The sequence below is a fragment of the Delphinus delphis genome, chromosome 2 (assembly GCF_949987515.2).
Source record: "Delphinus delphis chromosome 2, mDelDel1.2, whole genome shotgun sequence".
In the NCBI taxonomy this organism is placed as follows: domain Eukaryota; kingdom Metazoa; phylum Chordata; class Mammalia; order Artiodactyla; family Delphinidae; genus Delphinus; species Delphinus delphis.
The window spans coordinates 93,604,025-93,631,259 of record NC_082684.1 but is presented as its reverse complement, the minus strand read 5'-3'; the positions used below and the strand labels follow the sequence as shown (position 1 = coordinate 93,631,259).

The 27,235-nt window shown below is 36.2% G+C and overlaps 1 protein-coding gene across 3 annotated transcripts in view; it reads right to left on the bottom strand.

Annotated features, from left to right (window-relative positions):
* USP8 (ubiquitin specific peptidase 8) overlaps positions 1 to 27,235 on the bottom strand; it is a 59,660-nt gene that overhangs the window by 30,153 nt on the left and 2,272 nt on the right. For 2 of the 3 annotated variants that reach the window (XM_060005230.1, XM_060005228.1), the window contains 6 exons: positions 16,902 to 17,070; positions 13,083 to 13,227; positions 7,678 to 7,763; positions 5,863 to 6,025; positions 3,047 to 3,089; positions 777 to 921 (listed from right to left, as the gene is read on the bottom strand). In XM_060005230.1, the coding sequence (XP_059861213.1) occupies positions 777 to 921; positions 3,047 to 3,089; positions 5,863 to 6,025; positions 7,678 to 7,763; positions 13,083 to 13,227; positions 16,902 to 17,005 (686 nt within the window). In that variant the 5' untranslated portion in view covers positions 17,006 to 17,070. Of the gene's footprint in view, positions 1 to 776; positions 922 to 3,046; positions 3,090 to 5,862; positions 6,026 to 7,677; positions 7,764 to 13,082; positions 13,228 to 16,901; positions 17,071 to 18,023; positions 18,044 to 27,235 lie in introns of those variants that run through there. The other variant, XM_060005231.1, reaches the window with a different exon arrangement.

The window sequence follows — 27,235 nt, the reverse complement described above, 5'->3', positions numbered from 1 at the left end:
TAACACTCATAATAGTTGAAAATAGCCCTGGACTGGAGTTTTAGCCCTATCGCTATTATGATAGTTTTTAATATACCATATATTCATGCAAGTAACTTTAAATTATTTAATAGGTTAAAGGCCTTCTTATCAAAAAAGAAAGAAAAAGGTATTTTTTTAGTAAGTCTTACTAATGCCAGGCACTGTGTTATCTGTGTGCATAAATAAAATTTGTCATTTAAACTTCTCAAAACTTCTGAGATAGGTACTATCATTATTCCCATTTCACAGATGGAAACATGGGCTTAGAGAGGTTAGGCCACTAGCTAGAAGTAATGTAGCTAATGAGAGACGGAGTTATATAGTCTAAATATAGTCTGATTTTAGAGCCTGTATTTTTTCTTAATCACTTAGCTATCCTGCTTCTTCTTCGAAAAAGTATTTGTGTAATCTTTTACCACAGATAATAGTATGGGGAATTTCAAAATAGGAAGCAATTCAAATAAAAAATAGCAGGAGAAATTAGTCAACAAACACCTGGGGAAAGAGGACACACAAGGGAGTTTCATTTCTCTTCTAGTAAGACTCCAAATGCCACAGATAAGAAAAAACAGCCAAACTGGAATGTCCTTTACAGTACCCTTCAGAAAGGGTAAGGTGTGCCACTAAGGAGTAAAGAATGAAAAGGTCCACAGGAAAAGAAAAGACTACTTTTATCACATTTAGCTTGGATGCTAAGTAGTAATATTTACTACTGTCCACAGTTTACCATTTTATCTAAATATACAGCGACCCACCCTGGACTGATGGCTTCTTCAGGAACACTGAGAGAATTTGAAATATGGGAATCCAGATAATCCTGCATTCTTCGAGCATCCATTATAATCAAGCTGATGTTTTTATCCATCCTCATTGTGTAAAGCTCCTTTGCTGTGATTGCTCCTTGGAATCGAGAGAGACAATATAAGTGACAAGAAACACCTAGTTCCGTGTGCTATTATATCACTAAATACAGGACAAGCATAGCTTTTCCTAGAAGTGTCATATACTTGTTATTCTGTCATATTATTTATTATCTTTTAAACTAATTTTAAATACAATTTATGTTTTTGACATTTATCAAAAAACTAGTTCAATGCTTTGTTTATAAAGACTTAAATACCAAAACTTGCTGGTGATGTTACAACTACATCTGGTGTGGGCTCTGCTGCTGTATAAAATAAATTAGTATGGGTGTCTCATGAAAATATTCTATTTTTAAAAATCAAGCTATTTGAGAAATGTCAACCAGAAGAAATACCTGTGGTTCAAAAGTTCTTGAAAGGCTCTAAATTCTTTTTTTAAAGTCTCCATGGGGTCTTATGGGGGCTATCTGAAAAACTTATAGGTTTCCTAGAATAATAAGCCAAAAGTTTGTTATCTGTGTTCCACATCTGGGGTTGGTAAACTATGGCCAGTTATTTTCACTGGAACACAGCTACACTCATTTGTTTACATATGGTCTATGGCTGCTTCCATGAAAGGACAACAGGGCCCCCCAAGCCTAAAATGTTTAATATCTAGCCCTTTAATATTTAGCCAAAATAAATATTCCCTATGTTGCTATTTTCCTCTTCCAGGTTCTACCACCTGAAGTGAAAGATTAAAAAGCACTAAAAGGAAGCTTAAATATGGAAAGAACTATTTCAGCAGTAAGCTGTACGAAGAACACAGTCACACCATCTCCTAAGCTAAAATACCCAGTTGCTAATAACCATCTTACTTCCCTTTCTAACCATCAAGATCATTCTGATAACAAAACAATCTAAAGCGGAGAACAAACCACCAAGACATGCAACACCTAAGCAGGGTGAGATACAAAGGAACATGTGGATAAAAACTAATCTTAGGGCTTCCCTGGTGGCACAGTGGTTAAGAATCCGCCTGTCAATGCAGGGGACACGGGTTCGAACCCTGGCCCGGGAAGATCCCACATACCGCGAAGCAACTAAGCCCGTGCGCCATAACTACTGAGCCTGCGCTCTAGAGCCTGCAAGCCACAACTACTGAGCCCACGTGCCACATCTACTGAAGCCCGTGTGCCTAAAGACCCTGCTCCGCAACAACAGAAGCCACCACAATGGGAAGCCCGCACGCTGCAACAAAGAGCAGCCCCTGCTCACTGCAACTAGAGAAAGCCGCACACAGCAACGAAGAACCAAAGCAGCCAAAAATAAATAAATAAAATAAATAAATGTATATATTAAAAAAAAACAACTAAGAATGAATTGATAACAGCTTTTAGGAAGGTACCTTACTACACTCACAGTTTTATTTTTTAAATTGTTGTATGGAAACATTTTAAATAGATAATTTTAGTGTTACATACAATTAATGTTTAAATTAAACCTTTTCTGAGAGAGGAAAACTTAGACAATTGCCTAATAAGTCTTGTTGTTTAGGTCACGTACTTGTTACTGGAGCATGAACACCACCTACGGATAACATCCAAATTACTGGTTTAGATTTTTTTTGAGGGGAGTGAAAAAGCCTTTAAATATTTTAAGTTTTCCACTTAAAGTCATAAGTACTAACAGCTACTTATATGCAGTTTACTGTGTTGTAAGAGTGTCACATACATTAACTCAGTCAATTCTCACAATAACACTATGAAATAGATGCGATTATTATTCCCACCTTACAGATGGCGAAACTAAAGTAGAAAGGTGAAGTAATAAGCTCAAGATGACATGCAAACTCAGAGGAGCCTGTATTCAAACCTAGGAAGTCTGACTTCTGAGCGTCCATGCTCTTAACCACTATGCTAAACTATATCTTGAAAAAAAGCAATGACAAGTACCAACTGTGGTTTTCATGTTTTCAAATGCACATTACCATAAATATTCCCCATGACATGTAAATACAGAATATAATATATTTTCATATTATTGTACAGGTTAGGAAAAATGATAAAGCTCATAAACTAAACACAATGCTAAGAATCTCACTGTGTAAAATGTGAAGCTTATTCTGATTAAGAGATCTCAAAAATAGCCTAAAAGAACTCCCTCTTTCTGTGCACACTTACCTTTCTCTGTAGTCTCATTTTTTTCACTCTTTTCACCATTTATCTATTTCATAAGAAAAAAAAGTTTCAACTTTAATAGAAACACACATTTTTATAGAAAGAAAAAGTTCAACTTTAATACTTCTTTGAAACTGAAAGCCTTCTAGGAAAAGAAATGTGCAGAGTACTGGCATTTTATAAAAATACAGATGAACAGTAATGGCATTAACAGATTACTCTGATAACTAAAATTAACTAGTAGCATATCACAATCATATGTCATTTTCTCCAGTGAAAGACCAAATATGATTTCAAAGCACAGATTATTAAAGAAATTTAGTATTTAACTTAACAAGAGAGCACTTCTTATAATGAAATAAAAATTCTGGTCAATCCCTTCAGTGTCCTCCATTACAGAATTAAAGGAAAATGAAGTGATACAAAGTTTTATAAATTTGCATTTCCTAACCAAGATAACATGCGATAATTCTCTAAGGTACTAACTCATTTCATAGATGGGAAAACTAAGGACCCCACTAGAACCTACTGATCAATTTCTACATCACTAAAAGTAAAAAAGAAAAGAAGTGTATATTATGTGCCTCCTAATATGATACAGTATGCAGTACACAGTATCACCTATGAAGCATTCTGGCCAAAAAACAAAAACTGAACCTCAATCTAATTAAGTTTTTAGATTGAACTTCCAGCCTACAGGAAATATAGGAGACAGAAGAACAAGTTAAGTGACATAAGGAGGAAGTAATCAGACAAACCTACAATGTGGCTGATTTTATAGAACTGATCCAGTAATAAAAAGCCAAATGCAGGAAATGAAAAATGAGAAGGAAACTCAATCAGAGAATGCTAGAGAGACTTAAGAGAAATTGCAACCAAAAGACAATGAGTGGACCCTGTTTGGATCCTGATTCAAACATACTGACTCTGAAAAATCATTATGAGCAAGTGGGTAAAATATCTGAATAGACTGGGCTTTAGATTATATCAGGGAATTATTGTTAATTTTGTGAGGTGGGAAAATAGCACTGCGGTTATTAATAAAATGTTCCTTTTGGACTTCCCTGGTGGCACAGTGGTTAAGAATCTGCCTGCCAATGCAGGGGACACAGGTTCGAGCCCTTGTCCGGGAAGATCCCACATGCTGCGGAGCAACTAAGCCCGCGTGCCATACCTACTAAGCCTGCGCTCTAGAGCCCGCAAGCCGCAACTACTGAAGCCCGTGCACCTAGAGCCCGTGCTCCGCAACAAGAGAAGCCACTGCAATGAGAAGCACGCACACCACAACGAAGAGTAGCAACTAGAGCTGCAACTAGAGAAAGCCCACACACAGCAACAAAGACCCAATGCAGCCAAAAATAAAATTTAAAAAAAAAAAAGCTTAAAAAAATGCTCCTTTCTTTGAGATGCATACTGAAATATTTAGGGGTAAAATGATATGTTGTCTGGAATTTGACTGAAGACGTGAGAGGTGCAGATAAAAAAACATGGCAAATGTTAGTTGATTACTGAAGCTGGGTGACAGGATTTAACTGTATTCTCTTTTCAACATAAAAAAGCTAAACAAGGGCTTCCCTGGTGGCGCAGTGGTTGGGAGTTCGCCTGCCGATGCAGGGGGCACGGGTTCGTGCCCCAGTCTAGGAAGATCCCACATGCCGCGGAGCAGCTAGGCCCGTGAGCCATGGCCGCTGAGCCTGCGCGTCCGGAGCCTGTGCTCTGCAACGGGAGAGGCCACAACAGTGAGAGGCCCGTGTACCGCAAAAACAAAACAAAACAAAAAAACGCGAAACAAAAAAAAAGGTAATGAAAGGTAGTTGGCCCTGCTGTTGGAAAAGCAACAAAATGAAGAATTTGCAAAGTCCCTTTCATACAGTTCTTTGGAATCTTGGTATTTTTTTATATCAGCCATTTGACCTATAAATGAACATGTCTCTAAGGCAGTACTATTAATCTTACATTATGAGCTCCTAAAATCAAAAGACCGATTTCTTCACTTCCTTCTACATAGTGCCTAGCCCAATGTCACAAGCAATTCAACTACTACTTAATGAAATCAGTGATAACCCACATACAAGTGATAGTTGAAAGCTACAAAATGCTTAAGAAAAATTAAATTGGAAAACTTTCCATGAATTTCAACAGTGCACAAGAAATTATATTTTAGAAAGAATAGTTTCTGAGGAGGTGAAGGGAGGGAGATACAGTGACAGCTAGCAGGTACAGGTTGAGTCATTAACAGTTTCTGGCAAACAAATTATGTAGCTGAAAAGACTACAAGTAGTCGCTGAACACATGGAACAAGAGGGAGAGAAAGAGGAAGGGGAAACAGGCAGAGAAAGGAGTAAAAAGCAAAGGGGAGAGAATGAGACGCCAGAAATAGAAAAAAAGTTTCACACCAAATAAATAGTGTACCGAATCTTTCCCTAATGTAAATTACATTTATTAGAAAGGAGAGACCTTAAAGATCATCTATTTCAAGATCTTAATTGGCCAAACTGAGTCCCAAAACAGTTAAGCAAGACTTGATATGGGACCAGAACTCAGATATACTGAATCACAGCCCAAATGCTCTTTCCACTGCTCCAGTCTATAGTGACTGCTAAAAACTAACAAATACACACAACATATTTCTTTAGAAGTTTCAAGAAAAACCTGGAATCAACTAAAGCTAGAATAATTAATTCAATTTCTAATAAAAACACATTAAATTTTATCCTTTTTGCCCAAAAGAATGATATAGTGGCATCTCAACTCTTCTTAAGCAAATCATCTGACAAAAAGAACCAGTCTTTTTACCTAGCAGAATAAATCTGAAATACCTTGTGGGCTTTGTCTTTGGCATCCAATACATTTTCCAAAGAACTTTTAGCTGATGTGCCACCATCCTCTCTTCCTGTTTCCTGCCTTTTCTGTTTCTGCAGTTGCTCTTTCTCCTGTCTGTCCTTTTCTTCAAGTTTTTTCCGAACTTCAGCTTCTTCATATCTAGTTGAAAAAAGAAGTCAGCATGTCTTTTATTGGCATGATGGTGGAAAGTAAAGGATTTCCAGTTGTATAAAGTTAATATCCTGCCACGAGGTATTTTATGGCTGCATTCTTTCTCCCTCCAGTTGAAATTCAACTCTGCCAGTGTTCCATTATAAATCACAACTCACAAATTTGTCCTCTGTAGATTTATTTCAAATTGCTCAAAAATCTTGAAAAGAAACTCTATGGTCTCAAGTTGAAGTTGTTCAATATTCTTTTTTGCTCTTTCTCTCCCACTAATTTCAACAATCCTAAAATCCTAAAATTAACTATAAAGCCCGATTTACTTATAAAATAGCTCAAAATACAAAAAAGTACAGACAATAAATAAGTGAAAGAACCTAAAGCCCCAAAGATAGAGGAGTAAAGAACATGATTATTGCTAGCAGTAGAATGATTAGGGAAAAATTAGGCAATCTAAGAGAGAACAGTTAATAATGGGTAACCCAAAGATTAGGAGAAATTCTATTCTACTTAGTTGATTAACTGGCTAAAGGAAAAAGAGAATAGTAATTCTAAATGACTTCATCCACCTTAACATATTCCAGCCCCAAGATTAGTAACTGTGGAAAGGACCAAGGAACACACTAGTTGAAAAAGATAATTTCAAAGTAAAGGCTATGATACATACAGGTATCTCTGCTTTTCAGACGTTTTCTTTATGCCACTTCGCTTTTACAAAAGACCTACATTAGTACTTGTTTTTACTAACCGAAAGAAATCTGAAGAGGATATTCACTTATGGAAAAAAGGTGAAAAATGAAAATAGCGTTTAGCAGTTGTTTTGCAGCCAGCTGTTAGAGAAGTAGCCACACCCTGATCAGAGAGTGGCACCGCCAAGCTCCTTCCCCAGGAATTACACAAGCATCTCAGCATCAAGCTGCCATAGCTTTGAACTGTGTCTGTGAGCATCTGTGCTTTATCTTGATTTATTTTGTGCACCTTGTAGCAAGACGTGTCCTGAGGTAGTTGCTTCTTTGCCTTACGCCATTTTGGCTTAGGTAAAGTTTCATAGGAACACTTTACTTTCAGATAGCAGGGGAAAACCTGTGTAACTATAGCAGTTAACTGATCCAAGTTTAAAAAAACTAGTGGAGTAAAAATAGTTTCCTTTTAATTTTGTTATTTAAAGAGTGACTAATGACTAAAAATTGAAACATACTGTTTTTAATTTCTAATTATTTTATAAGCCTGGTAAGTCAGTCATGACAAATACTAGAGTTAGATTTTTTTTAAAAATATGTTACTTCTGCAACCAGGCAAGTCAAAACTAACATTAAATACTTCATTCCCACAAGTCCAGTGTCCAGTAGCACATTATGACATGAAGCATATGAGAATATTATGTTTTTCTGAAGAATCCTGTCAGAAACTTAGAAAAAACTGGACCTGAGCTATAATCTAATAGACCAATGCTTATCTTAACAATGTATTAGTCTAAACATTTAAAAATTTTCAGTAAAGAACATTAATGGTAACACATGAATATAAGACTTCTTCTTAGGAATTGGGATTTATATGCATGGTCATATATAAATGGACAAATTCTAAACATAATTTTAATCTTCTAAATTTACATTCTTTTAAAGATTTCATAATAGTGTCTGTACCTGAGTTTAAGGCTTTCAGAGAGTCTCTCAGCTTCTTCAATAGCTTTTTTGATGTTTGCAGGTCCAAGTATTGAATGAAAGTAGTCCTAAAATTATAGGAAAACCATCTTACACTGTTAGTACTAGCCACTGTACATAGCACTAATGCTAAAAACACAAAATTATGGTGTTCATATAAACAAAAGTTTAGATAAAAATATTATGACTGAATGAAATATTTCTTAAAACTTTAAACCTACAAAAGTGTACAACTTATTCTCCAATTGTTTCAAAAATATTTTTTCATACTATTAGTACGTTAAAAAAAAAAAAGCCGGTAGGTAATAATTTTCTTATTTGTAAGGCACCTTTACGAAGTGTAAATACTATTCTTATTGTTTTTTAATAAGTGCCAAAAAGCAAACCATATATGTTAGAAGCAAAATATATTTTCCTACTGTAAATATGTTACTTAGTTTTTTCTTTTAGTCTCAGAAGCAGTAAAGCAAATTCTGTATTGATCCACAGCATAGAATTTGTTTTGTTTTACTTGTTTTAAACTGAGATGTTTCCTTCCACCTGTATTTTATAATACCTACCTACCTCCCAACTGGAGTCAAATCACTTTAGACATAAAACAAGTTTTACACTTGAGGAAACCCTGAGTAACTAAAAATCAAATGGTAGAAAATAAATCAATAGTATGATCTACGTTAAAACACGCACATACATACACAAAAGATTTAGCACATAATTTATTAACAAGCATAATGAATTGAAAAAAATAAATCACTTCTCTAAGGGGTCACTCATTAGATCCTGCAATCAGAGATAATTCCAAATCAAGCCTGGTTTAACATGACAGTAGTGCAGTGAGACTCAGCTAACTGACTAGTGGATCTAACTTGCCGCAACTTATCACTATGACTTTGCAAATAGAGCCTACTAACACAGTTTATCACAAATGATACTGTAATCAGAAGTTATAAAAAGAAAGGCCAGGAGGCCAGAAATATCCATCTCTGGCTGTTTGAGAGGCAGTTACGAAGAGCTGATAAGATAGATCTGTTGATAACAGTTATCCTATGTCTGTCTATCTAGCCTAAAAGTAGATCATGTTTTATTTGATTTTATTCTTCTAGATTAGAGATAAAATATATAAAAGGGCCATTCATTATGTAATTTTTAATACAAGTATATAGTTTGTTCAATATTATATCAACTAAAAATTACAGTGGAAACTGTAATCACTTCCATTATCACAATGTCCTGACTTCTGATGCAATACTTTTTTAAGAGAAAACAAAATTAGCCATTACTGTAATATTTCTCTGATAAAAACAAAATACAAAGTAAAACCGAAAAACACTATGACTTTTTTTAAAATTAATTTTTATTGGAGTATGGTTGCTTTATATAACTTGTTTTATTAATTTTTTGACATGAACTCATTTAAAAGCCTAGCTTAACACTGCTGAAATGCTGAAAAAATCATGTTTGGGCATGTCTGATACAAACTCCCAGAAGACACTCCCCTAATATTAATGAGGTTTCTTGTCAATAATTACCTCTCTCGGGGCTTCCCTGGTGGCGCAGTGGTTGAGAGTCTGCCTGCTAATGCAGGGGACACGGATTCGAGCCCTGGTCTGGGGGGATCCCGCGTGCCACGGAGCAACTGGGCCCGTGAGCCACAACTACTGAGCCTGCGCATCTGGAGCCTGTGCTCCGCAACAGGAGAGGCCACAACGGTAAGAGGCCCGCGCACCGCGATGAAGAGTGGCCCCCACTTGCCACAACTGGAGAAAGCCCTCGCACAGAGACGAAGACGCAACGCAGCAAAAATAAATAAATTAAAAAAAAAAAAAATTACCTCTCTCTGTGCTCTTAAAGGAACACAGTTGGAGTAAGTATAATTTTTTTCCAATTTTCAATAGTATTGACAATTGGCAGAAAAAAAAAAAGTCCAATTCTTATACAACTAAAAACATTTGCTTCTTAGGTTTACTTAGTAGAACTTTCCTACTCCTGAACACACAAATTCAAGCAATTCTCATGATTTCCCAAACAAAATGGTTCACTACTAATAATATTTAGCATTAATTATCATGATTGCCATGGATATTTAAAAATATTCTAACTGTATCTAGACTTTGCTATACTAATATTTTCAATATATTTGCCTTCTCCCCCTTTTCAAATAACCCTGAAAAAATTGTTCATAAACTAATTTTTTCAATGAGTAAACAATAATGTAATGTGTTTTCTACTAGTGAGCTTGCTAAATTAGCAAGTTTTATCTAAATCTTAGTGTAAAACAAGTGAAAAATGTAAGTTTCTGAAGAAGGCTGGTCACATTACATCCTGTCACTTCCTGATTTAAAGGGTAAAACCCAGAAAATATATAGTTACTAAATTTAACACTTCACATACTTAAAATGCACTGGAGACGTTAAGCTAAATAAAATAAAACAAAAAACAGTTCTAAGACAGAAGCAGATGTGGTACCCTAGACAGAGCAAATGGAAACAGTTCCTTTACTAATATCAGGAACTGAACATCTACAGCGTATGAAGTAACAGGCTGGGTTACTTGAGCCTTTGCAGGGAGCTTCCTAACCCGAACAACTCCTGCCACTTTCAACTAGATACTCTCTTTGGAAATGCAATAGATACTCTGTGGAAATGGAAAAATTTCTTACTGATTAAAATTTACTCCCAACCTTCTCAAGTTAAAAAAAAAAAAGGTAGCTACAAAACCACTCCCAATCTTGCCAAAGAAAAAAAAGTAACCAGTAAGTTAGAAAAATAAAGCAAAAATTAAATAAGTACATAAAAAATTGGCCCTACCACAACAGACAAAAAAGGAAACACCAAAACTTCCGAAGTTCTCCAAATTCGCAAATCTTTCAAAAATATTTATTTCAGTAAATACTTTTACACTTCTTTTTAAGCAGTCTTTTTTTTTTTAATTTCTGACAGGGTTCAGATTTATGTTTTTTTTCAGATTTATGTTTTAATAAATAAAATATACATTTACAATAGTAATAAGCAGAATAATTGCCACCATTCATTCATTCACCCATTCAATATTTATAGAATACTTATAGTATGACAGGAATGATAATACAAGACTTATCTTCGATTCTTATAGCAACCCACCAAGGAGGTTCCCTTTAGAGATGAACGTACTGGGGGGCTCAGGAAAGATGAAGTAAGAGCCCAAAGTAAGAGAGCACATTCCCAACCCAGGTCTACTCTACCCCAGTCTGTGATGTTTTTGTCATGCCACCAGGGTCTTCCGGCACTGGGTTTCTCTTTATTATCTCATAAATAAGCCAAACTTTTATTTTACTTTATTTTGTGGTACCTCTCCCGTTGCGGAGCACAGGCTCCAGACGCGCAGGCTCAGTAGCCATGGCTCACAGGCCCAGCCTCTCCACAGCATGTGGGATCTTCCCGGACCAGGGCACGAACCCGTGTCCCCTGCATCGGCAGGCAGACTCTCAACCACTATGCCACCAGGGAAGCCCTAAGCCAAACTTTTAGTTGTGGGTAGTCCTTCATATCCCATAGATCATGTATATAGCAGAGTAGCTTTTATTCAATTTTATGTTGGGCAGAAACAACATGACTCAAAGACTCTCTGAGTAAAATGACCACTACATCATTGTTGTTTTCTGAAACCTTCCAGTGGGTTTAGGAAAAATATCAGTGATGACAGAAAGTATTAAACACATGAACCGTATCCTGGCTCTAAGCAGTATCTTTTTAACAGATACTGTAAAAACCATCAAAGAGTGAGCAAGACAAGTCTCTGTCTCTATCTGCAGATAAGTATGTCCAAGAATGTTCCAAGGGCAGGACCAACCCAGCCATTTGTAGACAGGAAGATGAATCTCCAAATGCAAGGAGCTACCTTTCCAAAGCTAGATCTAAAACCCCATAAAGATTATCAGCATAATTTTGCTGGTGAGAAGAAACACCAGCCATCATTTGTCACCATTAAATAAAACATTAAAGTTATCCCATAACCAACAACCGAAAGAAATTTTATTAGTCCCACTACTGTGGACAAAAAAAGGTTATTTCGAAGAATAAGATAACTTTTTTTTTTCACTTCTATAAGTCAATTTAAATGAGGCAGGAAGATCCCACATGCCGCCGAGCAACTAAACCTGTGCACCACAACTACTGAGCCTGCGCTCTAGAGCCCGTGATCCACAACTACTGAGCCCACACGCCACAACTCCTGAGCCTGCACTCTAGAGTGCATGCTCCGCAACGAGAAGCCACCACAATGAGAAGCCTGCACACTGCAATGAAGAGTGGCCCGTGCTCACCGCAACTAGAGAAAGCCCATGCACAGCAACGAAGACCCAACGCAGCCAAAAATAAATAAATAAAACAAATTAAAAAAAAATTTTAATGAGGCAAGACAATTCTGCCAAAAGTGAACTAAATAAAAATCTCAATATTAACTCAAGAATGGCTTGTCTTGGACTTCCCTGGCAGTCCAGTGGTTAAGACTCCATACACACTTCCAACTCAGTGGGCATGGGTTTGATCCCTGGTCAGGGAACTAAGATCCCACATGCCACATGCTGTGGCCAAAAAAATAAAATGACTTGTCTACCAGGAAAGAAATCTATAAGCAGTATTTTGCTATTATTCTCTAGTAGCAAGATCATTCCTAGGTAAAGGTGGAAACACCAACACAATATTCTTCCCATTTCTTTAACCCACTCTCTATTTTCTTCTTTTGTCTGTTTCTGGTGTAATAAAAATGCAATCTCTTCTCTAGCAACACTTGTCCTAGTCATCAGTTCTCTCTACCCATTTATACCTCTCCCATACTCCCTCCCTCCTCACACTTCAGCAAATTGGAAGAAAGGAACCTGGCTCAAAAGACTAAAAGCAAAAAATAATAAATAAATAGATAAAAATGAATATCTAAATTAAATAAATTAATCAACATTAATGTTGCAAACTGAGATCTTTAATATGGCTATAGTGTCAATTAAATATAAAAAGCTGTCACATAAAAACAAGTGACTAAACCTTGACCCTTGAAAAAGTACAACTATAGTCATATTTTTCTTATTGAATGCATGAGTAAACTGAATCCTTCTATTTGACCTGGCAGTGATTTATTACAACAGAAGATTAATCATGAGTCTGTATGTTGCTATAAACCTGTACCAATCCACAGCAAATTAAGTATGTGTATATAGTGTGAGTGTAACCATACATATACACATATATTGCAAATAATGAAACAAAATCTTTAGTTTGCTTTTTCTATCTGCAGAAGTTTGAACTTGATGCTACACAATATCTAAATTTCAGTATTAGTTAAAAATTTTAGAGATCAATAGCTCCACTGTGTAAAAATAACTTAGCAAATAAAAACATAGAAGTAAAAGGTACCTGCTGTTGCTTGAAATCAGGCCTTTTTTTGATAAGATTATAAACAGTCACATATTTCATATATAGCACATAGGCCCTTTCCTCATCACGATCTAATCTGCTTTCTTCTGCGGTCTTGAAGATCTTCAGGGCACTCTGTACATAACTTAAAATTAGAGAAAAAGTAATTAAAACACTTGACATCTGGGGGAAAAAAGTCATGTATAAAGTCCACAGAGACTCAATAAAATACATTTCATAATTTAGGTTGCAGTACTTCAGAATTATACAAAGTTAGATATAAGTTTGGATGCAACATGAAAATTTCCCTTATACTACAATTAAATACTTATGTTTCATTAATAGTTGTCTGTATATCACCAAACTGTACAAAATGCATTCTAAATCCAGTTTTAAAAGATTTGCTACAATAGATAATCCTGAGGCAAATGGTCCTCCGGCACCCATATAATAGTCATCCTCTATAAAGAACATAGCTGCATACTACTTGTACTGAAGTAGGGGAGCTAAAATATTTATTATTTTAATGTTAAAACAAATACTTTTCAATTCTCCTTACTCCTTTCTAACCATGATATAAAATTCTCCTCACCTAAAAACTCAAGAAACTAGGGACAGGAAAGGGGACATGAGTTCAATCTTTTAGAGTTTTCTACACAATGGCTGAACTGCACTCTGATTCACTGGCCCTGAAAAGAGAAGAGATTTAAAGTCTAAAAACATGTCATCTTAAAATTCCACTTCAGTAAAATAATTTGAGGGGTCTACGGCATTCATTTATTTTTTCTTTAAATAAATTTATTTATTTATGGCTGCAATGGGTCTTCATTGCTGCGCGTGGGCTTTTCTCTAGTTGCAGAGAGCGTGGGCTACTCTTTGTTGCAGTGCGCTGGATTCTCATTGTGGTGACTTCTCTTGTTGTGGAGCGTGGGCTCTAGGTGCGTGGACTTCAGTAGTTGTGGCATGTGGGCTCAGTAGTTGTGGCTCGCAGGCTCTAGAGCGCAGGCTCAGTAGTTGTGGTGCATGGGCTTACTTGCCCCACGGCATGTGGAATCTTTCTGGACCAGGGCTCGAACCCATGTCCTCTGCATTGGCAGGCGGATTCTTAACCACTGCGCCACTAGGGAAGTCCACTACGGCATTCATTCTAAGGACATTTTCCTGGTTTAACAGTCTTCAGAAAGCAAATTAATAAAACAGACATTTCTGCAAGAGGAATTCATTTACTTAGGACTAAAGTTTTGGCAACTAAGCTGTAGTGCCAATGCTAATACACCATATGCTTTATCAATAACTTATTTCTACAAATCAGTGCATCTTGTTTTCTATATTTTTCAAACTGTGCTCTACGATTGAGACATGGATTAGTGATGAAGTTGGTCAGGCCAAGGAACTAGATAGAACACCACACAAAGGAACAGGGCCAAACTGGTCTTTAAGACCAAAGATGGTCCTACACAAGGACAATTTCAGTCAGTGTGCATGCCCTGTTAAGCATGGCATCAAAGTTCCAGGATAGAGGTAAATCAAACCAAAGCTAGTAAGGAGATTCTCTAAGAGTTTAGGAGTGGGTACAACAGTCCTTAGGTTTTTCCAAATTTCTTTCATCATGATGCATGTATATCTCATGGGCCCATATGTAGCAGCAGGCCCAGCTGAGATGGCTGCAATGTCACTGTGGGTCCAGTGAAACAGCCAAATATCCTAAAAGGATTCTAGCATTCTCTAGAATAGTGCTACATGTTGTGGTGGTACATTTAGGCCAACATACCACTTCCTGTGGGATCAGGGTAGTCCTAGAGCTAAACCAGACATTGCTAAAACAGATTTATCTGTTTTAAGATTAGATGAAGCTCTCTGAGAAAGCTTCAAGGTGGTTTTACCCTTCTCACTATTTTCTATTTGAAAATCATTCAATGTGAGTTAAACAGCGCTACTTTCTCTATCACCCCATCAACATTACCAACTAAGCTCAAGAAGTAGGCCAATCCCTCTCTTACTCTTCCTATCCCTTCCCCACCCAAAGATCTTTTCAAAAGCCCATTTTATACTTAGTAATGTTTACGAATATTAGTTCATTCTGGGATTTTCTTTCCTGACCTTCTTTAAAGTTCTTACTACTCTCCTGTCTTCATCCTTAATGTTTTATTTCCTTCCCATCTTGTTTATTTCCTCTAGAAAATGACTCATAAAGATGTTCCTGTGCAAACACAGGTTTAAGATGCCTCTTCACAGGTTCATTTGGGATCATACATATCATTTGTTAGAGCCTCACGTTTATCTCCAGCCACAGAACACCTGTTTTCCCCGATTTCTAAAATCTGCTTACCTCAAGTGTAGGGTGTAAGGCTGGCTAGACCCACCTTTCTTTCTGAAACTCTTACTCCCAGCTCTATAATAATATAGTTATATATCTCTAAATCTTCTCCTTTGTTGGTCAAAATAAATTCAGAGGAAAAGTTCCCCTATTGTCTCCTGTCCCTCCTTAACAGAAATAAAACTATCAACAAGTTAACAATTTTAGTGATATCCCATTTTTATAGCAAAATAACTTCCAGTAAATATCAAAATAGCTGGACCTTTCCATCTCTATTATATTTTATCTCAGGACAAATTCTGCAACTGTTATCAGGAAAGTATCATCTCTAGCCTCTACCTCAACATGTAGTCTACCCCAACATAGATAGACTACATGCCCTGAAAAATAAAAATACATAAAATAAATCATTAGGGGACTTTCCTGGTGGTGCAGCGACTCCACACTCCCAATGCAGAGGGCCTGGGTTTGATCCCTGGTTAGGGAACTAGATTCCACATGCATGCCACAACAAAGATCCCACGTACCGCGACTATGACCCAGCACAGCCAAATAAATAAATAATAAAACAAACAAACAAGACTTAAAAAAAAAAAAAAGAGGATATATAAGAATCTGCCTGCCATTGCAGGGGACATGGGTTTGATCCCTGGTCCGGGAACATGTCACAAGCCGTGGAGCAACTAAGCCCATGCGCCACAACTACTGAGCCTGCACTCTAGAGCCCGTGCGCCACAACTACTGAGCCCGCGTGCCACAACTACTGAAGCCCGCGTGCCTAGAGCCTGTGCTCCACAACAAGTGCACCACAACGAAGGGCAGCCCCCATTCACTGCAACTAGAGAAAGCCTGTGTGCAGCAATGAAGACCCAATGCAGCCATAAACAAGTAAAATAAATTTTAAAAAATCATTAGGTTAAAACTTCATGTCAAATTGGTATAAATACTTTGCTGAATACTGCATAAAAAATACGTATCTCTTCTTTTTTAATCAAAGACTATGCTAGAACCAGATCTTATATGTGAAATACACAAGGATAAAAATGATCTTTAATTAAGAAGTACTTTTACACTGTTTTAGGAAAAGACATTAACTGTGGCTGAATGAGTTTTGTAGAATCCTTGCAGTCTTCACCTCTTAAACTTATGATGTAACATACTGTCCAGAAAACAGATAATATGCTTATTAGCAGAATATATATGTATTCTGCCAAGATAAAATTAGGAACTTCTCTAACTCATTTAATAAAATGGAAATGAACTAAAAGTTAACAGTTATCCCCCACTTTTCAAAAGTTCACTTTACACCACTTTGCTTTTACAGAACACCTAAGTACCTTTTTTACTAATCGAAAGAAATACAGAGGCGATTTTTGCTTTCATGAAAAAAGTTGTTTCCTCACTTTATGCCATTTTGGCTTACAAAAGGCTTCATAGGAACACTCTAGTTTTGAATAGTGGGGGATACCTGTATATGACTCAAATTAGCAAAGTATACACACTTCCTAGTGCTTATTTTCTCTGGTTTAACTTCTGTCTTCTTATTGAGGTCTTTTAGTGAAGAACTGAGGTAGAGTTCTTTAGGAACTGAAGCCACAGCAGGCATGATGAATAATCTTTACTTCTCCACTTTCACAATGGATGGTGTACTTCATTAAAAGTAGTTCTTTTCTGAAACAAAATGAACACAAATAATCCCATTAGTTTTCCTCATTAACAATAAAACAAGTGAGCAGTTTAAAAAACAAACAAACAAACCTCCTAAACTGTGTCCTTTGCTAACAGAGTTAATTTTCAATTATCTTGAATATTTATTTTCGGAGTTCAATATACAGGGTATCAATAAACAATCTACTTTCCCCTCCAAATTTTCATTAACGAAATGAATTAGTTTGTATCATTTTGCATTAAGTATTAGGAATCTTTCCTGTCAAAGGAACAGAATAATAAAAGCTTTTATATTTTTCTTCTGTTAAATCTGCATTAACGTATAGTTTACAAACAGAAGGAAGTTTCATTTAAAAATATTTCTTTCTCACCAGTTTACAAAAGGAAACAAGTTGGGGGGAGGGATAGCCAGGGCACATTATATGAAGCTGGGGATGTATGAACATGTTTCTGGTAGAATACACCCAAATACTTTGGTTTACTTTGAAAAGGTCTTTGATGTTTCATGACATTCTTTGTTTTCTCATGTGCTCTGGTAAATTCTGACTGGGAAGACTGAGGTAGTAAAAAAAAAAAATGAAGAAGAAAGGCTAGGTATGTAACAAGGGGTGTGTGTGTGTGTGTGTGTGTGTGTGTGTGTGTGTGTGTGTGTGTGTGTGTGTGTGTGTGTGTGTGTGTGTGTGTGTGTGTGTGTGTGTGTGTGTGTGTGTGTACGTACCTACCTATGCAGGGATGCATACAGATGGGGCAGATCAGCGGAGCACAGTAAATGGGAATCTTGACAAGATCGTAAGTGTCACCAAATGAAAACTTCAGGAACCCAAGTAAATTTATACAAGGTCTTACAATTTGAATAAAGAGCTGCATTAATACATTTAAGAGATTACAACATTTTTTGATACAGCCACTATGGAAAACAGTATGGCGGTTCCTCAGAAAACTAAAAATAGAATTACCGTATGATCCAGCAATCCCACTCCTGGGAATATACCCGGTCAAAACTATAATACAAAAACAAACATACACCCCTATGTTCATAGTAGCACTATTCACAAGAGCCAAAACATGGAAACAACCTAAATGTCCATTGACAGATGAATGCATAAAGATGTGGTAACATATATACAACGGAATACTCAGCCATAAAAAAGAACAAAGTGATGCCATTTGCAGCAACATGAATGCAACTACAGATTATCATACTAAGTGAACTAAGTCAGAAAGAGAAAGACAAATACCATAGGATATCACTTATATGTGGAATCTAAAATATGGCACAAAGGAACCTATCAACAAAACAGAAACAGACTCACAGACATAGAGAACAGACTTGTGGTTGCCAAGGGGGAGTGGGGGAGAGAGAGGGATGGACTAGGAATTTGGGGCTGGTAGATGCAAACTATTATATTTTAAATGGATAACAACAAGGTCCTAATGTATAGCACAGGGAACTATATTCAATATCCTGTGATAAACCTGTGATATCCTGTGATAATGGAAAAGAATATAAAAAAAGAATGTATGTATGCGTAAAACTGAGTCACTCTGCTGTACAGCAGAGACTGGCACAACACTGTAAATCATCTATACTTCCAATTTAAAGAAAAGAGAGATTACAATTTTTTTTCTGTCACTTATTTCCACTACCTTAATGCTCTTCATTCTATCAGTTCACTATTATTAGACGAATGGACATCAATGAACATTGAATCCTAAAATGCTGAGTAAGGTACAACTTTAGGGGCGAAAAGGCTTCTGTTCACCTATGTGAAACTCCAAAAGCACCCCAATTTGCTTTGATTCTTGTCACATTTTATATTAAATATTAATACTTTCTCATTTCTTGATTAGGTATATAATTCATCAACAATGCACCACCAAAACAGCTAAGAGCATCCATTACAGAATATGATAGGGATCCCCTGGATTTCCTCATACTTATACAGACAACAGTATTGAGTGTCTTACCTTGTAAAAAACCATTGTTACATGTTAAAGACACGAAGGATACATAAGAAGTGGTCCCTGACCTTCCAGAATAAACAGTTTAACAAGAGAACATTCCCTACTCCCCCATGCTCACCACCTCCTCAACCCCTGCTTATCCCCCTAAAGCTGAGTGAAAAAGTTGACACGTGACACCATTTGTAAGAAGTTTTAAAACAAACTAAACTGAGCAATATATTGCTTAAGGATACAAATCAGATAAATTTATAAAGGTAGGAAATGGTAAATATAAAATTCTATTTCTGGAGAGGTAGAAGATACAATAAGGGAGGCACACACAAAGAGCTTCAGCGATATGTAAGGTTTTATTTCTCAAGTTGGGTGGTATGTTCACATATGCTCAGAGATGACTGTTTTGTTTTATGTATTTATTGAAGTATAACTGATGTACAACATTATATGTTGCAGGTGTACAATATAGTGATTCACAATTCACAAGTGATTCACAATTTTTAAAGGTTATATTCCATTTATTACAAAATATTGGCTATATTCCCTGTTGTACAATATATCCTTGTAGCTTATTTTACATATAATAGTTTGTACAGATGATCATTTTATTATCAGGCTTTTATAACATAAAATAATATGTAATATACTTAATGTATTTCATCAAAAAGTTTTAAAGAAAGCAATTATATAACAATGCAAATATGAATAAATTGTCTACAAATATGAAAAGAATACCCAGAGAGATGTAAAAGTTAGGAAGTTATGGTTGAAACAAGCAAACATAAAATATATATGTTTTTAAATACTCATTCAGAAAAAAACAGATCTGGAATATTTTAAGAGCCTAGTATATATAAACTCGTTGAGCACATCTTCCATACAGTGGTGTGAGTGGAAGCAAGAGTACAAGCATTAAGGAATAAAGAAATGGAAGCAGACTATAGATAACTTAAAAAAAAAATTGGCAATGAAAAAGAAAATGATGGGATAGAGTGGTGCTTCAGGAACATGATTTCTACTGAAACATAAGCAACAGTTGAGAAATAATACTTTTGACTAAGGGAAAGCACAGTAAGGCCAAGAAACTAACTTTTCAGGAAGGTGCTTAAGGAAACTTGAGTCCTTATTGATGCCACAACAGACACCATGGTGGCAGAGGGCAGGGGATGTTGGAGCTTGGACTATTAAGGAGGGCTAAAGGACAGTAAGATAATAGTAACAAGAGTTATTCCTGACTTTTCTGCCCCCACCTAGCTCAGCTAGGATCTTAAGCTTACTCAACCACAATAAGCCAACATATGCTCCCCTGATATAGGCTAGCTCCTGAAATGTAATTTCCAAAAAGCCCAATGATTTTTTACTGGCAACACTAAATGTACTAAGATAAGGATTAATGCCAGAGTTAGGCAGAGTGACCTTGTACCAGTCTGACAGTATCTGTTTTTCCTACTCTATCCTTTACCTGCATCTTAAGTATTAGTGGTCTAACCACAGGACACATATTCAAAAAGTCAGGTAGAGTCTATTTTGTTGATTCATGACAATTAGGTTTCTTGGTTGGGAAAAGAAAGCTATTTATTTGAACCCTCTAAAATGAAGGTCTAGAATATGTCTCAGTCAAATCTTTTTCTCATCATTACCTTTAAAGCTTGGATCTTTACAAGACAAAAGAATATAAAAACTATATATGCTACCTAGGCAACTTAAAATAATAAATCATTAGCTATTTCAAAGTTAAATTCCATTCAAACATTCACAGGCATCCTACTGTACAGAAGACATTGTGCTCCCAGGAACTCAAAAATTAGATGTGATCCATTTCCTCACAAAGTTTAAAAAGCTAATGTGAAAGAGAAAGTTGTAAGCAGTGTTAATACAACATGTATTATATCAAACTATGAAGAGTTACAAATAATGCACAGTAAGAAAAATTAACAAGATCAAGTATGACTAGAGGGATCTTGTGAGGCATCATGGAAGAGATAGCATTTCTGTGAGTCTTGGTGAGAGAAGGCTTTTGATAGAGATGAGAAAGAGTTTGAGGAAAATGTCAAAAAAGTAAAGAACATCTTTAGGAACTAGCTAGTATACAGAATCAACAAGGATTTGCTAGGCAGTAAGGCCTGAAAAATAGTCTAGGAACAGATAAATGGAAGGCTGTGAATGTCACATTAAAGCATTTACTTTGTTTTCTAAAGGTAACAGAGAACCAGAGCAGGATTCTAAGAACAGAGTTATATGATCTAAACTAACAGTACAAGGTTAGGCTTTAAAAGACTGGAGATAAGGAAGACATTAGTTACCCATAATAATGATCCTAAGGAAAGATGATGAAGGTCAGAACTAGGGCAGTAGAGATGGAATGGAGGAGGCAGACAGATACTAGAGACACTGCAAAGGTAGAATGACAGGACTCCGATTGAGTGACAACCGATCAGACACACCAATGGAAACTACAGGGATAAGATTATGATACAACAAAGTTTTAATGAGGGTTTCCAGGAAAAAGATTGTGCTTTTTTAAAGTTACTTTTTCTGTCCTTATTTGACTTTTGAGAACAGCTGAAATAAAGAACTTGCTCTGATAATGTCATGAAAGGACCACAGTTGTTTCCATTTTCCTTCATTAAATTATACGTTATGCTGTCAAATAAGATGCCTGGTGTTAAAAATACTTCCAGCATTGCCTTAATTGCTATTTTAGCCTCTACAATCACATATACTTCTGCAGAAATCAAAGCACAAGGTAAAGGGTATTTTTCCCTAATCACATGAGAAAGCAAAGAATACATATCCAACTTAAATGTATGTAAACTTTAATGTATTAAATTTTTGATAAGTCATTCTGCTGCATTTTGCCATTAAAGAAATTTCAAAAGAGACTGGCATAAAATAACTTAAGGCCAGAATGACTGAATGGATTTACAATTTCCTTATTTTGGCTGCAACAGTAAAAACAAACCCACTGATACTTATACAGGAATGTTCAATAACTACAGAACTCAAATAATTTTAAAATCTATTTGTTTAGCTCTAGAACTAAATACAACATATAACCCACTAAAACTATGTTATACTTCAAAAAGGATTGTAAGTACAAAAAATAAAATAACTAAGTAATGTAAGAAAAAGTTCTCCTAAAAAAAAATTTAAGATGTGTAAACCTGATAAAGATTTAAGAACAACACCTTAATCAAACAGCAATGCTCCAAAAATGAAATACAGGCAGTGCTGAAAACGAGCTGACAATAGGGAGAAAATGGAAGGCATATATACCCCTCTCTCTCTCTCTGACATTTTTCTGATCCTTCCAAAGAAAGGAGTAGAGATTGGATGACCTGAACCACAGAGTGATGACTAAAAAGCAAAAAAGTAAAGATTGAAGTTTGTTGTCATTCAAACTGGTCCTGATATCTTAACTAGGGCCTCACACCAACCACTGCCAAGGTTGCTGGCAACACTGAAAGGAAAGCAGTTTGTCCTTGTTGGCCATCCATCATCTCATCTCACCCCATCTCTGGCCTTCAGATAGCAACAGTATTCACTACATCATCTGACTATCTTAAATTTCATATAATCCATTCTATACTCATTCTAGTTAAAATGCCACAGACAAGTAAGTACTGATGAAATAATCTGCTTTAAAGCAATCCTAAAGTTAAGGCTCAACCCTTTTAAGAATTCATCACTGCTAAAAAAAACCTCTAGTATTTTCTGAGTATCTACTATGAGTCTAGTGACAATAGCAGTGTTTTTTTAAAATCCCTTTAGAAGGTCACAATCACCATTAAAAAAACAAAAACAAAAAAAACCTGAAGAGAAAATATCAGAGCATGTCACACATAGTAAGGTTAAAACTGTTTCATGAAACTTTAGTTTTGGCTGTGTACCTGTGTATGCACATATAGAACACTGGGTATAAATGTGAAATGTCTATAGGTTACAATTCAAAGTGTAAAACTCCTGCAGAGCAACGCTACTCAAGTGTGGTCCACAGACCAGTGCTGGTTGAGGAACTGTTGGTTACCAGCCTGTGATAAAATAAGCTTATAACAGAATGTAAACCTATTAAGCACACTAAATTTTTCATAGCAGCAAGACTTTCTTTACAAAGAAAGCAATGCACTGATTTATATTCTAGCACAAGCTGCAAGACTATAAGAGACTGGCTACTTTGAGTAACACTGCTCTAGGGAGATAGAGTATCACAGGGCTTCTGATCACAAATACCTTAGTTTATCAAGACCAAATTAATACTCATTAAATAATAAGCCAACAATTAATTCCTACACTGTACATTAATACGTGACTCCAGTCACTGGGAAGTCAAAAGGAGGGAAAAATTCACGGTAACTTGGGGCGAGGGGAGAGCTTCTTCCAGCCCAGAGTGTACTCTTTTGTACTGATCCCTCGTCCTGCAAAAACCAACTTAAGTTCCACCTCTTCCATCCTTGATGGTCCCAGTTCTTGGAGTTTCTTTCTTTTTTTAAAATATATAAATTTATTTATTTTATTTTTGGCTGCATTGGGTCTTCGTTGCTGCGCGCGGGCTTTCTCTAGTTGCGGCAAGCGGGGGCTACTCTTGGTTGCGGTGCAAGGGCTTCTTATTGCGGTGGCTACTCTTGTTGCGGAGCACGGGCTCTAGGCGTGCAGGCTTCAGTAGTTGTGGCTCGTGGGCTCTAGAACGCAGGCTCAGTAGTTCTGGCGCACAGGCTTAGTTGCTCCACAGCATGTGGGATCTTCCCGGACCAGGGCTCAAACCCGTGTCCCCTGCGTTGGCAGGCAGGTTCTTAACCACTGAGCCACCAGGGAAGCCGTGGAGTTTATTTCTTGATCTAAATCCTATACTATCAATATTTGTTATCTATAGCATTCCTTTAGTACAGAATTTGGATCAAATGACAATTATGACTAGGCTTTAAGATACTCATACCTCATAAGCATGCAGTTTCATGATGCTGTGATAGAGACAGAAACCGGCCCTAAGGATAGGAGTTAGCTATGAATAGAGTGAGAAAGGAGGGCATGCCAGAAGAGGAAATCAACACGAACAAAGACACAAAATGAGAAATCAGTATGGGAAGGTAATAAGAAAAATAAAGAATGCTATAGGGATTATTAGGAAATAATCAAATAAGATCAAGGGATTATACTAACATGTCTTTATAAGTCATAACTCTAACATGCTAGATCTCTAACATCTACCTTAGTAGTCCTTATAGTCAACCCTTAATAACTGTTGCCTAACAATAATAAATTCTATTAGGTAAGGAAATGGAATTACATGATGGAGGACTTTTGAAGCCACCCAAAAATGTTTATATTTAATTCAGCAGGCAATAAGAAGCCAGATCTTGAAGGGAAAATGGTATCTCTGGGCAGGTCAAAGTGGGGATATGCAAGACAGATTTGAAGGAAACAGGAACAAGGGAATGATACTTTAGAAAAGAATAACTAGCAGGCCATGGCAAAAAAGAACACAGAAAGGTAGAAATGTGCTTTGACTGAAACAGTATTTTCTCTCTTGAGTATACACACACACACATACACACACACACTTTCAACCCTGAGAAATGTGAAGAATGGCAGTGCTGTTAACAAAAATAAAAAGTTTAAAAAACTGATCAGTTTACAGCAGCATTTCTCAAATTGGGCACTACTCACACGCTGGACTGAATAATTCTTTGTTGTGGGGTTGCCCTACACATTGTAGGATGTGTAGCAGCATCCCTGGCCTCTACCCACTAGATGCCAGTAGTATCCACCCTTCTCCAGTTGTGACAACCAAAACTGTTTCCAGACATTGCCAAATGTCCCCTGGGCGGGGGGGTCAAAATTACCCCCAAATAAGAACCACTGATTTACAAAAAAATTTGAACATGTTGAGTGTATGCAAAAGGAATAACATCTAAAGAAGGATGCCTTGATAGAGATGTAAATACGTAATCAGACATCAGGTTTACAGAAAGACCAGATATTAAATCAACTATTAAGGCGTTAATGTTACTTCGATAATCCTCAGTGTTTTGGGAGACAACAAAGTATTGACATTGAAATAATATGCTATCTAGGATATAGTTTAAATAATTCTATTCTCTTCACTTTTATGTATATTTTTAAACTTTTGTAATAGTTTTAAAAACATAAACATCATTTACACTAGTAACTAAAATCAGGAGAATGAATCACTAAGGAAATGAGATCTTGTTTCTCTACAGCTGACAAGATACCTGAAGGGCTCAGAACTTGGGGGGTGGGGGTGGTTCCTAAAGGAGGAAAGAAACAAAGAATGAAGGAAAACCAGGAAAGTGCAATATCATGGAAACCAAAGAAAAAGAGAAGTCCAAAGTTACAAAGTTCTTACAATGCTAAAAAGAAAAACAGAGTAAAATAACTAGCCCTAGTTCTGAAGAGTGATTAAAAACCAGCTTCAATGTGGTAAACATTTAGAATACCTACATCTTTTCAAAGTGTAGCACTGGGGGCTGTAGGGGATACAAAGAATATACCTCCTAACGGAGTTTCTACCTCTTAGGATGAAAGATGAGTACACAGTGGTAATACAAAGCAAAGTACCATATTACAGGCACTAACGTACCATGCCCAAATATTTTGGTTTTATTAAGGACCATTCCCAGAAAAAACACGAGGATAACTGTTTTACACAATAGGTGTCTACCTACCTATATAACCTTGATCCATTTCTTATCTCCTCTTCCTCTTTATCTCTTTAATTTTTTTTTTTAGCAGATGCAAAATTGATGAGCTGGGAACCCAACTGTACTTAGTAAGTACCCAAAAAAAAGCTATGGTTCTCAACCCTAGCTGTATATTAAAATCACCTACAGAACTTTAAAAAAATATTGATGCCCAGGACCCATTCCTAAATGGTTCAATCAGAATCTCTGAGTGTGAGACTTGCACATAGGTATTTCTATAAAGCTCCTCAGGTGAATTCTAGCGTGCAATCAAGACAGGGAACCATAGGCATAAAGAATGGATATAAGCATGTTACTAGAAGCAATAAAACACTATGAAGATGACAGTTAATTTTCAGCTGAAATCAACATTTTTTTAAGGTAGAATTTTATTTTTTTAAATTTATTTATTTATTTTTAACATCTTTATTGGATTATAATTGCCTTGCAATGCTAGCTAGTGCTAGTTTCTGCTGTATAACAAAGTGAATCAGTTATATGTATACATATATCCCCATATCCCCTCCCTCCTGCCCCTCCCTCTCACCCTCCCTATCCCACTCCTCTAGGTGGTCACAAAGCACTGAGCTGATCTCCCAGTGCTATGCAGCTGCTTCCCACTAGTTATCTATTTTACATGAAATCAACATCTTAAGTTATATAACGCCCAACCTACCAAAATTATGAGAAATCATTTAAATTTTTAATATTTTGTAATTAAGAAATTAAAAACCCCAGGATTCCTACACCCACAGCTTTTCAATTTGTTTTGAAATTGGTATTATAATGCATAATAATTTCATTTTACTACATTACAAAGACATCAGGTCAAATGTTATATGATATTACACGTAGAATCTAAAATGATACAAATGAACTTATTTACAAAACAGAAATAGACTCACAGACACAGAAAACAAATTTATGGTTACCAAAAGGAAAGGGGGTACGGAGGGATAAATTTGGAATCTGGGGTTAACAGATACACCCTACTACATATAAAATGGATAAACAATGAGGACAACAAGGACCTATGGTATAGCACAGGGAACTATATTCTACATCTTGTAATATCCTATAATGCCAAAGAATCTGAAAAAGTATATATATATATATATGACTGAATCACTTTACTGTACTCCTGAAACATTGTAAATCAACTATACTTCAATTTAAAAAACAAGAAAGACATGCAGGTTCACATCACTGTTGGTACATTTCAGAGAATTTAGTATTATGAAAGACTAAACTGTAATGTGTTAGAAGAGGCAACGTTTAGCTATCTCAACACTAACTTTATTCACTGTACATGAGTACTGTGTTACTTGAATTAGTATGGTTATAAATGTTATTACAAATAAGTTTAACATAACAGTTCATCATTTACTAATAAATTTTATATTATAAAAGTATTATAAAAGTCTTAGTCTCATTTTCCACTTATTATCATACAACTCTGGGCAAATTCCTTAAATCCTCCACCACAACCACTGCCACTGCTCAGTTTATTA